Here is a 14,787-nt window from a genome sequence, read left to right as displayed (position 1 = left end):
CAGATTTTTTTTATCAGGATCTTTGCTCATACATTAATGATTACTTTAAACTTAACCATGAGTCTGTATTCACATGGCCTTTGCCTGTGGATGCTGACAATGAAAAATGGTACAAACAAGATTTTTTTGTAAACTTTATTTTTTTGCAGCTGAATTACTTCATGCAGTGAATATTTAATGATAATTTTGGAATCATTATGGACCTCTTAGCTTTGAAAAAAAACCATGCCTTTTCATCTCACAAGAATGGAATTATGGATGAAAATAAAATCACCATGTGTTGCACGTTGCGGCACTTTAGGGGTCACTCCCAAATTTCAATTGCTCATATTTCATTAACAATTAACAATTGGAGGCTAAAATTTAACACAATCTCTAATTATTTCAGAATGTATGGCCATGGCAAGTTTCATGGAAATCCGAGTCGGTGGGTGTCATTTGGTCAAAATATTGGCTGATTTGACATGGAATGACCCCTGCATTAACCCTTTCGAGACGGCAGAGTTTTCGTCTTAGCATGACTGCTGTACTGAGCCCTAAGAGACTCTTCTTCCTCGTGGTACGGAGCATTTTTGGAAAACATTCATTAAGAAGGGTCTCGCGGAACCTTTTTCGACCCCTCCACGCTGGGAATCCGCATTATCTCGGACTCCGAGAGTAGTTGTGCTCCCTCCTTTCCGGGTTTACGACCATACCTGCGGCATTGGTTCGCGGTCAACTTATGTATTGCTTATATGTATTTAGCAAATGGATAATTGTTGCTTGCACGTAATTTACAGACATTGAATATAATTCCTCATTTTTATCTGAGCATTGTCAAATTTTAAACAAAGTTCTAAGGCCATTATTAATGCATTTAACGCAGCAACAATTTCCATGTTGATGTTTATACATAACTCGAGATATAAGTTAATATTTGTCAACCAATTTCGTTTAAAAATTGTAAACGCTGCTCAAAAGACAAATAATTCAATTCTTAGTGTATATTTCTTGAGAAATGTACAAATATTTATTTCGAAAATTGACTGTATAAACAATTGAATGACCGCTGTCCCGTATCGCTGAGAGGGGTTATAAAAGACGAAGGGTCCGGGTACCTGCTCCCGGATCCCGAGGGTTAATCCTAAACCCCGAAGCGTTGGGTCCCGAGACAAAGACGTCGTAAACCCACGACCATCCTAAAAGGGGGAGCTAGAAAATGTATACATACGGCTTTCGATCGCCTGTCCGGGAAAATCTCACACGTAAATATACGCCCGTCCTCTCCCGGGTCAGTTAACGTCCACACGTATATATACGTGTACAGTAGGGAAAAGGTTAATGCTAGGTTATACCAGACTTATTATTTCTATTTGAATCCCCTTCGTAAAACGGAGGCTAGCTGCATTCATGAGAGCACCCTGTTCCTGTTTACCACACTTCGTGATCACGGATACACATCCTGCAGCAGTTGCAACCCGAGAAACCTGTGCGAGACGCAACTACTTGGCGTGGTGCCTGACAGTGGTTTCTGACGCTGAGGAGTGGTTTGAAGCATTCGTGCAAACCACTTTTATGTATGGGCCAATCCATTTGAAGTGATCCAAGGCAGGGTTGATAAAAATCATGATTTTTTTCAAAAAAATCATTTTTGTTGATTTTTTTATTTAAATCAGATTTTATTGATATAATCGGATTTTATTGATTTAAATGAGATTTTTATGATTCCCCACTCATCAAAAATTCAGTTATTTGCAGAACTATTTGGGCAGCATATTGGAGAATGATCGTTTGCAGAAACAATAAGAGGCAACATACTCTAAACTCAATACAACATTTAGTCAATCAGGGGAGAGAACTATGGAAATGCCAATGGTATCAAATTAAAAATTACACCAGCATAAAATAAAATATCCATTGGAAGTATCAAATGTGCAATATTATGCGGTTCTAAAGCATATGAAGTTTAGAAAAATTCTGTAATTGCAACTTTGTATGGTGCCTACACTTAGAAGTTAAATCAGAAAACAAATTTTTTTCAACGGATACACTAGTACTCTAACCAAAGCCATTTTTTTTAAATTCTCATGTTACATGCATTCCTACAGTATCATTTCTATTGAAGAGCCACCATTGTGCTGATAACTGTCGAATCATTGTTTTAATTAAGAAATATTAATCAAAATTATACACTTACAGCTTCCTTTTCTTGACTCTTTAAAAATCAAACATATAGATGACATTATGATTTAAATCACCTGATTTTTTTAAATAAAAATCAAGTGATTTAAATCGTGATTTAAATCATGATTTAAATCAAAGTGATTTAAATCAATCAACCCTGATCCAAGGTAGGTTGCTTGACCAATTTTAATATTTTAAATGTTTTTTATGTTTTTACTACACAAACGGGAAGTTCAAAACAGATATTTTAAAAAATTATTCTACACTGTTCACATGTGGTGGCCATTTTTGCTGTGAATCACAGAGCATTTTTTCCCTTTGTAGACATTTGCGTTAAATTGATTATCTCTGGACTGCATCGTGCAACAAGATTGAAACTGGAATCGTCTTTTTCAGTACTTTCTTCCATACAATAGTGTTTCATAGCCGTAATCCCCTTTGCAAATTTTACCTGTCTAAACGGTCTCAAAAGCAGGGGGTCGAAAATTGAAGAATTCCACTTTTCAGAAATTAAAAAACCATGAAGGAGAAATTTATCAGAGTTAATATTTTTTTTAATAAGATATCATTGGGTCCACACATTTTATAGAGTATCAGCATTGACAACTCACTCGTTAATTGTTAATGAATTTTTGAAATTTGGATTTTTTAAATTTTTGTAGTTTGAGGCTGCATATCTCAGATGGGACTGGATAAAAATTCACGATTTTTACACATTATGTAGTCCTTTATGATAGCAAAGTGGAGTAAAAATTTCAACATTGTTATTTGACTGAACCAAGTTATGAATTTTTTTAAATGCAGGAAATCATCATTTTTGCAAATAATGCATATCAGCTACTAGTATAAACTATATGTTAAACTGTCTTAATTTGAAAAGTTATAATATAAAGTGTTGAAATAGGTAACTTATTAAGTTGAAAAACACCAAAAATGAGCTAAATTACAATGTATTATTTAGATATTTACTGTGACTACAATTATTAGTACTGTACTTACATTTTATTTACTGCTTAACCCAAGTGATTGTTAAGCATGACACTTATATCTTCAGAGAGTTCAGGTAAGATTGAGTAGGATCTTCCTGTTACTGCTGTAAGTTCAAGAATTGATAATTTTCTTAACTGTTAATTTTTTGTTTTCCACTTTAATCCAAACAGTCATAAATTTTTTTAAAATATGTTTTTAACTTCCCGTTTTTGCAGTAAATAGATATTAAAAATTTTAAATTATTAAAAATGGTCATGCAACCAACTTATTTTTCTTTGGATCACTTCATATGGATTGACCCGTATCCGTGATTACTATACGAGTGCAACCATGTTATTGCTGCTAAAAAGATCGCAAACTGGTTAAGAAAGATCTCAATGAGTCGGGGAAGCACTCTAAAAGAACAGAAGTACTGCATACGTAATAGGGTGGTTTCCTATTATTTTTTTATTGCCATAATCGAAAGATTATTACTCCTGGAGTATGTATTTCACGCTTTTAGATTTTTAAATGACGATATCTATTTCTCGCGATTAAAGGAAAAGTGAAAATTTTCAAGCGCGCGAAAACGCGGCGCGTTAGTAGGAATGATGGGAAAAAAGTCCATGTGACGCATTTCTGGTTCCCCCTCCCGCATTGTGAGGTGACCTTGGAGAGGCTCTGAGCGCTGATACGACGCAGGATGCTAGTGGGTAGTTGAGTACCATGCTATCTGGTAGCGCTTGGCTTAATAAAGGTTTATTAATACATTATCAAACAAAGAAAACTTTCCGACCTTAGCCAGTTTTAATAGGTTATTATTAAGACATGTTCCCCTGAGCTCTGTGCCTCTTGCATGCATTGGTAATCTCAGACGATGTAAAACTCCTATTTACTCGTATATAAACTAGGTCCCTGTGACGTCATGTGGAGTGGCATCGCATGTGCGCCAATCTGGCCTTTTTCAAATGAAGATAAAATTTGGCCCTTGCCATTCGTCTAAACCGGGATTTCTAAAACCAAATAATTTGTGTATTATGAATACACTAATGGTGGGTAACGAATCGCAATCAATGCCTTTCGTTTTCTTCGATGAAGGAAACTACCCTATTATATATTGTTTGTTTTAGGTACATTAATAAAATTACACATTAATGTGAAAGTTTATGTTATCTGTTTTTTCTGATTATTCGTGCTGTCTCTACCCATCATTAGCCCAGACATTCGGGACTGCATTGTAATTGGTGCTTTATAAAAGGCCATCTTTGCTTGCACAATTTTTCGTTTCCCAATGAAATGGGGAGGAATCAACATCTTGGTTGTTCCTAACAAATTCGACAAGCCAAATACCCCTTGGGTCAGTGATTTCTATTAAATTTAGAAAACCATCTTCATTTCATCAGAAAACGAAAACCCTTTTTTCCATAATTCAGGTAATTCCTTCGTTTTTCCATATCTGCAATGCATGTGACAGTTTACTGAGATGCAGCGACCGTTTCTCCACATTAGACATTGTATAAACGGAAATAAGGAAAATACAAAACCATGCAATTTCTCCTTTTAAAGGTTTACAAATTATGAAATTGAAAAAATTATCAAGGGATTGTTTTAAGAAATTTAGAAATAAATATTTAAATAAATTCAAATTTCCCAATTGTTTTTCGACGATGCATTACCCCTTTCATTTTCCTCCTTTTTAATATGTTGTAGATAGCTCTCCATTCAAGAAGGTATGAGCCGTATTTTAGAGATAGTATGTTTAAGTCAGAATTCTGCAGTCATGTGTGCCTAAATTTGGCACACAGGAGAAAGATGGGTGATTTTAGCATAAAGAAGAAATACCCGTTAATGTCTAGTGTAATAAGCAGACAAGAGAGGAAAAAAAGAAGTTGACGGAAGTGGCTTTCCCTGATTTTGCTGTCAGTCACTTCTTTTTTTCTTCGACCAATAGAGCAAGAGCTAGTCGTGTGACTTTTACGGTGTCTAAGGCTAATATAGCCGCTAAATAAAATAAAATATATCAAAAAATACGCACATTCCGGGAATAAAACTTTGTAAATCTACTATCAAGCAATTATCCAATTTAAGGAATCGAGAAATCATGAGTACCGATGAATTTGGCTTCAAATAATTTTTGATGATATTAAAAACCCTTCACTGCCGGGTTCAAACACCCTCGCCGAGAGCTTACCGAGCCAAACGGCTTGCAGACGAGCAAGTAATCTCACTTGTTTCCGAGATAGACTAGAGAAGAGTAATTCTACGTAATTAAGAATTCAGAGTTGCACCGCGACGGAAATAAATTTTCCTGAATTAAAACTTCAACACACGTTTACACGATACACGTACGAGTTATTGTACGTTTGCGTGAATGATTTTTGTGGACCGGAACGGAACATGTATGAATGCATGAACCAAATTAGAACAGGTTCTATTTTCTGAGCATGCATTTGCACAAGTAGGGTGGTTACACGGTGCATTTTGGGCGTAGTCCAGTACAAGCTACCAGTGCTCCGAAGCACTGGGAGCGGGTCTTTGCGTGGTCCAGTAGAAGCTACAAAAGCTACCGTGGCGCTCTCGTACGTCATGCATGACGTCACTATATTCGCTTCTCTCTCGCTACAAACGCTCCCAAGAAATAGGTAGGGCGGCTGGAGCGAACCGGTTTTCAGCGCGAATTTGAACGGGAAGGAAGGCAAAAGAAAATGGTGTTCAAAACAATTGTGGACCTGGCCGGCAATAATATGACCATTTGGAGTTGATGGAAGAAGTCGCTAAGAGAGCCTTGATAGTAAATGCTAAAAACAAATGGTTAAAGAACTATTCGGGGGATATTACGGTGAGGCAAATGGCTGTAACTCAATGGTTTCACAATTCAGAGTCGCCACGGGCCAGATCGGGGAAGAAATTGAGCGGCAAGACCAAGATATCTTATAAACTTTGTTGTTGTAATAATTAATTATACATAATATTATTTAATTATTAGTGGTTTAAGCTTGAGCTAGCGAGAAGGGTAGATAGAAAATGGCTATTCGAAATTAATAAGACATGTAGTGAGTGAACTTTCCGGTCGAAGCATTCCGTCCGTTACATAAGAATTATGTTAATTTTGTAAGTTATATTGATTTATTTGTTATTTAGATCAATTATTAGTTATTTGAACTTGATATTGCGTGAAATTGAGATAGAATATGACTTCTTAGGTTAGGGTATGTGAACTTCTAGTTAAAGCATTCCGTTTGTTGCTTTTTGGCGGCCAACATAGGTTTTCTTCAAGCTTTCCCCATGAAGATTGTATTCTCTGTTAAATGATGATATCTTCCTCTAATCTTCAACTGAAGTTTAATCAATTATTGATGTTCGGTTGTATTTTACTTATGTAATTTTCTTAAGGTCAGCTTGACACGCATTGCATTTATGCTTAAGGCTCGTTGTTGACGAGATTGGTCCAAGTGTAGGACTGCTTTTGAGACTGTCATACAATGTCATGAGTGCAATTGATAAATCGTATAAAGGACACTCCACTTAAGGCCTTTTTACACCTACATAAATCCGCACAAGTCTAAATGTATGAACGCGAGAAAGAACATGAAATCTACCGTACGGTTGCGTTGTTGCACGTTAAGTGGTTACACGTGTAACCACTCAACTTGTGCAAATGCATGATCGGCAAATTTAACCTGTTTTAGCTAGGTTCAAACATTCGTACATGTTCCGTTTCGGTCCACAAAAATAATTCACGCAAATAGGCATTAACTTGTACGTGTATCGTTTAAACGCAGGCTTTTAGGTGAGTTAAGTTAATTAGGCTTATTTTTGGTTTCATTGAAATTTCTCTAATAAGGTATTTAATCAGTCTTATCTTCTTTCATATGTATCATATGATCTGCTCTGTATAGTTTAAGTTTATCACCTTGTTGTTAGAGGATTTGCAAACCAGTGGGTAAAATCTTCAGGACAAGCATCGGTCTGCTGTGGTGCCCGATCATGGTATCCAATGAAGATCTAATATTAAATAGGTTTCTTGTGGTGTACCCTATGGTCATATTCTTTTTGTCATTTATATTACTGACCTCTCTAACAAGCTAAGTAAAGTACAAGGGGCTATAACAATCCCTAATTCAGACGATCTAATATCCGAGCAGACGATACTAGTAAAACAAACGACTAACAAATGCTACAATCGCTCCAGCCGTGATCCAGTAGGGTAGCACTGGAAGCGATAGGAGCGAAAGTGGACCACGAATCTGTAGCGTCTGAAGCGGGAGCACTCGGGAGCATTGGGAGCGTGTACTGGACTACGCCCTTTGACGTTCATTCTCGCGTTCATAAATTTAGACATTAACCCGTACGTGTTAATGTACCGTGTAAATAGGCCTTTGTTAAGGATAAACTCACTGCACAGACAAAAGAAAAATGAGGAATCTTTCCACAACGAACGTACCTTTTTAAGTTTTCGGTTTTCTTTGGCAGCCACCATTTCCTCTTTGGCTCTTTTTAATAACTGCTTCTGATCGTCTGTCAGCTGCATTTCGTATTTATTTTTTGCATCCACGTAAACAATCATATCTTTTCTGTAATTCTCCAAGTACCTTTGCTTGGTTTCTTGAGGAAACTTTTCCCATTTATCACCAAGAAACTTCGCCAGTTCTATAAATACGTATACAATAGACAGTTTAAATTAAAATAAAATATCACTCATTGAAAACATAAAGGAAAGCTAACAATCACCTGTCACTTTGCAGTCTGGATGGCTTTTCTTCAGATCCGGTCTCATTTCAGCCATGAACCTAAAGTAAGGTGACAGTGGCTTTTTCGGTTTCTCTGGTAAACTTCGCAAGTCATCAGCATTCACTACACTTCTTGCACACCGATGTGAGGTTATGCATGAGACAGGTAATCTATAAGTACAAGAAAAAAATATAGAAGGATTAAAAACATTACACAAGTTTAGGCAGTTCTTCGAGTTCACCGACGTTTACCTGCTCTGAAGATATACCTGGTTACCCGCAACTCTGATCGCTAAACTTCCCAGTTTTTCAAAAAACGACATAATTACTTAAGCACGAGATAACCACTATATCACTTTAGTCAATGCCCTATATACTTTTCAGGGGAAACGGTTGGGGTACCTTCAGATGTGGCCGCTGAATTACTGGCACTTAGAGCATAAAATCACGAGATGCATAATATAAGTGAAAGAATTTATGAAATTCTAGCGCATATATTCTTAAACGGCATCAGCACGTCCCGTATCATTGTGTTCCGTTGTTTACTTGGGATGCTTAGACCATTTAAGTAACTTATAGTTTCTTTTCTTATATAAGTTCTTATATGGTCTAAGTCAGCCCCCTCCAACTCGGCTGTTACGCTGCTGGTTGGCTGGTCCCAAAATCCTCCCACGTTATTCAATTTTTTTAGTTCATTACAGAGTGGCGCTGCGAGCCTGTCGCGCGCCCAGTATCGCGTTGCTGTTACATACATTTCAATGGTGAACCAGCGAAGCTCATCACTTGGAAGATGTGTTATATTGCTAAAAAGCTATTAAATTTGAAGATGGTTCGTGCATCGCGCTTTTGATATGTGTCTAATAATTCTACAAGATACAGGAAAACCAGGAAGGAATGCTGAGCTGAAAATAAAAGTTTTTTCAAAGCAGTGGTAAGTACTCAAAATGCGGTGGGTTACCGATGTTAGTTTTATGGCTCTGTTATCATTAATTTGGTAATTTTTTCGTGGTTTTAGATCTAAGTGACCTCGTTTTTTAGTTGAAAATATGTGTTATTCGCTAAGAATAAATTAGCGGTGCAAATAGATAGCGGAAATACTGCGGTATCTGCAATGGCGGCTTTGTTTACTCTTCTATGCATATCCTTTCTCTTGTTTTTAAAGAGGATATGGCAAAGCATCCGATATTTATTTACGGAAATTTTTATTTTTATCTTCGCGGGAAATCATTGGTTCATGTTATTCACATAATACCGAAATAATATCATGCCATGTTGCCGTGGAGGCATAGTTCAATCAGTTTTTACTAATTGTGTTATTGTACTTAATTACAATTGTATAACCTAGGTGGTTTCGTAGCTCGCTCTGCAATTAATTGATGGCTTTAGATATTTAGTGAAGAATTTTGTGTCAGTACAGAAAGAGGAGGAAAAATATCGCTCCACCACGAATTGAAAACTTGTATTATTTCATTCCTATTAGATACAGTTGTGCAGTGAATTTATGTTTTTATGATCATGGTGAAAGTGTTAATGTGCATCCTACTCTAGTTTTAGGACTTAATGACAGTGAAATTATAATGGTAGCTTCTGTTATTTGGTGGGATAAGATTTATGGCGCCCTAGCGATAGTTATACTTGCATCCATGCTCATTTTATGCAAGTATTGATGTTGTTTAGCGGACAATAATATACACGGACTAACGGTGATCCGCCTACGGATGTTGAGATATAAATAATTTCATATTTTTTTTACTTCTGTGGATTTGCTGCCATTGCAGTTTAGAAATTGTTGTAGTTGTAAACAAAGTGCAACAACAGTAATGTGGTCAGGATATTTTTTGCTGAGAAGGGGCAGGGGTAATAAAAAAGGAAGAATAAAAAAGGAAGTCATGAGAATAGAGTAAATGGTGGTTATATTAAGAATTGAAAGGATGAATTTAGCTCTTGATATTTGCAATCGAAAATTTGGCCCCACCCTTTCATTATGATATTTTTCTCGTGCCTCAAAGCCTCACATTTTTGGTGTGACATAACCTCTTGTAACACCATTATTAGCTAACTGTGGAGATTTTTCGTGGTAAAAGTACTGTCATTCCACATTTATAACTGATACGACCTAGGATTGCTACTCATTTTTTAAATATATTTTTTTAAATTTTGCCTAATTTTGAAAAATTTCTATTTCTAGGCGGTCATTCATCTCCAGATCTTTTGGTGGAAGTGATACTGCCACAACCGTGGAAAACCCTCAAATCTTCATGAACTTCGAGATTTATTTACATTTTTCACACTTCCAACCTTTGCCCTTATCCTTTAAGCTCGCCTGTACAGTGTTAATGATAGTGCTTGTGCTTTCATGAATAAATGCATTTTAAATTTAACAACAATCACTTCCTTCAACTACCGTTCCCAGACGTCCCCTTTTCCTTTACATTGGTTGATGTTTCGGTTGATCTTGTGATGTGTATTTCTGTGACTTTCTTGGGTTAAGAATTTAGCAAGGTGTTTTTGTTGTGCCTAAAGTCTTAATTAGGGTTCCCAAACGTACATTTTCCATTTCAGAATAACCATTAAGTCTTAATCTAATCTTAATATGAGTCGTTATGTGAAGCTTTCAGTAATTAATTTTGGGCCAGTTTTTCTCATTGCGGATCTTGTAATTTCTGAATCGGAGATAACCGTATCCTCGTAGCTACCAGTTTAGGATTGCCTGTTTAAGGTGACCTAATGAGAGTTTAAAGGAGATTTCTGCAGCCAAAACTTATTTCCCCATTCAGCATAATTGCGCTGGAGTTCCTTGGAGGAGGAAACGCCGACTCGACTGTCTGTATCGCCAATTTTTTTTAGGGGGACCGATACCTTGATAATTATATGTCAGGCAGTATGCCGTTAGCGATAAATATATGATGATCAGGACGCAAATAACTTCTTTTTTACGAAGTAGAGCTAATAAAATACGACTGCTAGCAGACGACAACATCTCATTTTCAATTTCTTGTAAAGGCAATGTTTTTTGTACATGGACTTTCTAACTGGCTGTCAATGAAATTAAAAGGCTATTAAATTGCTTCTTAGTGTTCAATTCAGTTAAAGGCATTTTAAATTCGTTGTTCCAGCGATCAAGTATTGTATTTGGTTCAATGCAATTTCGTAATGCTGGACGCGCAAACACCCACTAGCACCATCTATCGGAGATTCCCTCGCACGGAGCTTTTGGGGCCACCTAGCGGCCGGGAGTTGGAGGGGGCTGGTCTAAGTTGGGATGAGTAAACAGTTGAAGCGCAAAATTCCTGTTCACTCTGATGAACAGGTACTATCATAAAATCTTAAATTAGCTTTAGCTACCCGCATTTTAAAGATGAAAAAATTTAAAAAATATTTTTTAGCTACTTTCTTCTCTTATAGTTACATATTAATGAATAACTTCCTCAATAACTCGACTATATTTTGTCCTACGATAATTTTCATACCAACCTGGGTGATGGATTACGCAATAAAAATCAGCGAAATATAATGCTGCGCCAAGTGTAAAATAATAATTGATGCTATTTCAAAAAGTAAAATATCGAGCCCCTAATGGCTGCATAATCACACCGCAGCACAAAGGACAACCGTTTCCAGTAGTTTTCATGCTCATTGTTAGTATAAGATAATGCAAGCAAAGATTGGCTAACATTCAAGTTCGTCTAGTTTTAATTTTTACCGTAGGGGCACACTTAGAGAGCAAGCCACTTACGCACGTTTGAAGATTTATATCTGAAAAATCTTCCGTTGCAAAAAAAATAGACATTATTATAGAAATTAAATCATTTTTGCGTTGACGAAAAAGTACTCGGTTTATTTTTACATATTGGTCTTCAAACTGGGGCAAAAGGCCTGCGCTGTAAGCGTGCCTCTGATGGTGTACTTCTCAACTAAACACTACCTGTTTGCTTATCTTAGCTTAGATAAACAATGATCGTGAAAGTAATTTGTACCCAGTGTGATTTATTTTTGAGGTAATTATCAGTTATTATCTGTTGTCTTTTACCATGAGCATTCGATTTTATGACATTTTCATACATCATCTAAGAAAATGCTGTTTACTTGTTGGAATTTTAGCAAAGCCAGTGCTGTGTTGATGATTTTGTGCTTCTTGAACAGATTTGAAGATTGAATGAAAGATTGCGGTGAAAAATGAGTATTACCGCCGGGATTGACTGGGATTCGTCAGATAGTAATTCCGAGGGTAATATGTGCAGGCTTTGTATGAAGAAGAATCATAATTTTTATAGCATATTCTCTTCAAATATAGCATACAAAATTACTGTGAAGGATGCCTTACATGATTTAGTCGGTCTACAAGTAAGTGGAATGTATCATTTTATAGATTTTCATTATAATATTTATTATTTCATTCCGCTTATGAACAGATTTCCCTTGATGATTTCGCATTCTCTTGACGTCCAGCGTGTTGATTGCTATCTCAGGTTTCTGTGGGAGATGGCCTGCCCGCCATCGTGTGTCCATTATGTGTTAAAAAACTCACGGAACTCAGTGATTTCAAGAAGATTTGTTTTTAATCGGACGCAGAACTTAGAGAAATTTCGTCGAGAATAACTCCCAGGGTGAGTACTTTTCATTTTCCTCATGGTATGCGGCAAGTGACGGGGAATATAAAATGATGTTTTTGTGTCGACAGGATTAAAAAACTATTGAGGATTTGTTTGTTTGCTGACTCATTAGTTTACAGCCTAAATTTGCTAGAATTGTCTCAATGTTGTAAAAGGTTAATCACTACGTATAGGAAAAATATCAATAATGTTCTGTGACTGCATAAAGCTTCGAAATCCAACATATACTAAAGGCGAACTTAAAACAGAGTTCAAAAGCTTTTGGGCACCACCATTTTTTAAGCATCTGTATTACGTTAAATGGAAAGCCCTCGTTCATGGTCGACGGAATTAGTGAAACGGGTTCAATTTTCCACAAACCATGTTTCTGACTATGTGAATCCTTGGCTATGAGGTTAGATCATTCCATGTTAGTTCATCCAGGCATAACACCCACCGACATGGGTGTTGATAAAACTTTACAATTTTTCCTTCCACGTAGGGATGAAACCATATAAAATTTTGCTAGGGCTTCTCCACTAGGTATTTTTCATTGACATGTGAAGTTTGGGTAAAACTGAAGTTTTTCACTGAATAGTGTCCTCAAGGGCAGTACACACAGTCATGCAATCCTGAGTTCATTCATATTCACAGCATTATTGTGCATATAAAACATAAGAAACATGAATTCATCCAATGTTCATCACAAATAAATGTAAACAATTTTAATAATAATATAAATAAATAAAAATTTAAATAATAATTTTATGTCCAGTGACCAGGAAAAGCAAGAAATTTAGGAAGTGAGTGTGAATTTTAAGTCTCTGGATTTATAATAAGTAATATTTTAGATTCCTCCTCTGTGCAATGATGAAATTTCCACTTGGCAATGAAATTACTAACAGTAATATTCATATTTGTAAACTTAGCATCAATGATTAGAATGAATTGATGATATTATGTGATAAAAACACTAACGTCAAGGTCAGAGCTATTATAAGGGATGGGGGAGAAAATTATTTTTATTCTCTTTCAAACAAAAATTATTTAAAAGAGCTCTGGTAGAAGCCCTAATAACCTTCTTCAATAGTTTCTCCAATGTATGTCCACTATCACAACAACCAAAACCTACAACCAACTGACAAAAATAATAAATCCACATCCACTTTAGTTCTAGAAGTCTCTTGTACTACAATGTCCTTCCGTCTTCTAGATTAAAGTTTGGTAACTGAAGTAATGGCACCCTCCACCAATCAAGGCACCTTCAATTACACACGAATCGTCTTCCCCCTCTTCTCGTCCAATGCCACAGGTTATTTTTTGATATCACAAGGTGTGAAGTGAAGCTGACTTACCTAAAATTAATAAATAAGAAAATACCATGTAAATTACTCGGGCATTTCATTTCCAATTTATGGCATTTCCGCATGAGAAATCAAATGACTAGGCTAATAAAAATATGAAATAATTGTATACCTCAATAATTTTATATTTAAAACTAGAGCATAAGATATTTTGAAATGATGAAAGCCGATGCATAACACATCAAAGGGCAAGCTAAGAAAGAGTATTCGACTCTATTAACTTGGCTGCTTATTTCTAGTAACACCTTCAACCACACATTGACCGAACGACAGAATCCAAAAAAGGCAACCAAAATGCAACAATTTTCAAATGAATTGCTGCTGCAATATTTTAAATCACCACCTTAAATCCTGGAGACATTCATCAACATCCTGAAGCCCCTTCTAACTGGAAATTACGTCAAAATAATTTCAGGGAGAGAGGGTACATACCTTTATGTTTTCGTAGGGGTGAAATTGTCTCTTCTTATCGCCCAAATACACTTCTTCTTCAACTCATAATCTTTTAGAAAGCTTAAAACTTGAACTTTAGGCCCAGTCCCAGCGTTTCCTTTGAATCATGGCACCACCCAAGTGAAACGCATTTTTAACAAAAATACCTCACAAACAAGTTTCTAAAGCCCACCGAATGAAATTGAAAATTAACAGAAACTTCACTATTAGAGAAACTCTAATTTTCACCAACATAACCACAAAAATCCCTGAAATGTGGTGAGACATAGCGTTAACAACGAGATTCAGAATTATGCATGAATATTTACTACAACCTGGAATTTAATATTCTTTTGTTTCCAGCTTAACGCCCATTTTCTGACATAATTATGAAATATGTTTGGCATAATTTTTATTGAAGTAGCTCAACCTTTTCCCTACTAAAGATGAAAATACATGTGTTGACGTTTCTTGACCCAGGAGACAAATGCCAAATATTTTCATCAGAGGTTTTCTTACGCAAATGAACGAATGCCG

General features: G+C 36.1%; 1 protein-coding gene across 5 annotated transcripts in view; it reads right to left on the bottom strand.

The window, feature by feature from the left end:
- Window positions 1-8,373, bottom strand: part of LOC124172337 (transcription factor A, mitochondrial-like) — a 29,735-nt gene extending 21,362 nt beyond the window's left edge. For 2 of the 5 annotated variants that reach the window (XM_046551781.1, XM_046551780.1), the window contains exons 1-3: window positions 8,115-8,347; window positions 7,864-8,033; window positions 7,577-7,782 (exon numbers count right to left, since the gene is read on the bottom strand). In XM_046551781.1, coding sequence (XP_046407737.1) covers window positions 7,577-7,782; window positions 7,864-8,033; window positions 8,115-8,185 — 447 coding nt within the window. In that variant the 5' untranslated portion in view covers window positions 8,186-8,347. Of the gene's footprint in view, window positions 1-7,576; window positions 7,783-7,863; window positions 8,034-8,114 lie in introns of all 5 variants that reach the window. The other 3 variants (XM_046551782.1, XM_046551783.1, XM_046551784.1) reach the window with 3 other exon arrangements.
- Window positions 8,374-14,787: the final 6,414 nt, after the last annotated feature.

This window comes from Ischnura elegans (genome assembly GCF_921293095.1).
Source record: "Ischnura elegans chromosome 13 unlocalized genomic scaffold, ioIscEleg1.1 SUPER_13_unloc_1, whole genome shotgun sequence".
Classification (NCBI taxonomy): Eukaryota; Metazoa; Arthropoda; class Insecta; order Odonata; family Coenagrionidae; genus Ischnura; species Ischnura elegans.
The sequence above is the reverse complement of the archived record's forward strand: the minus strand, read 5'-3'. Positions and strand labels throughout refer to the sequence as shown.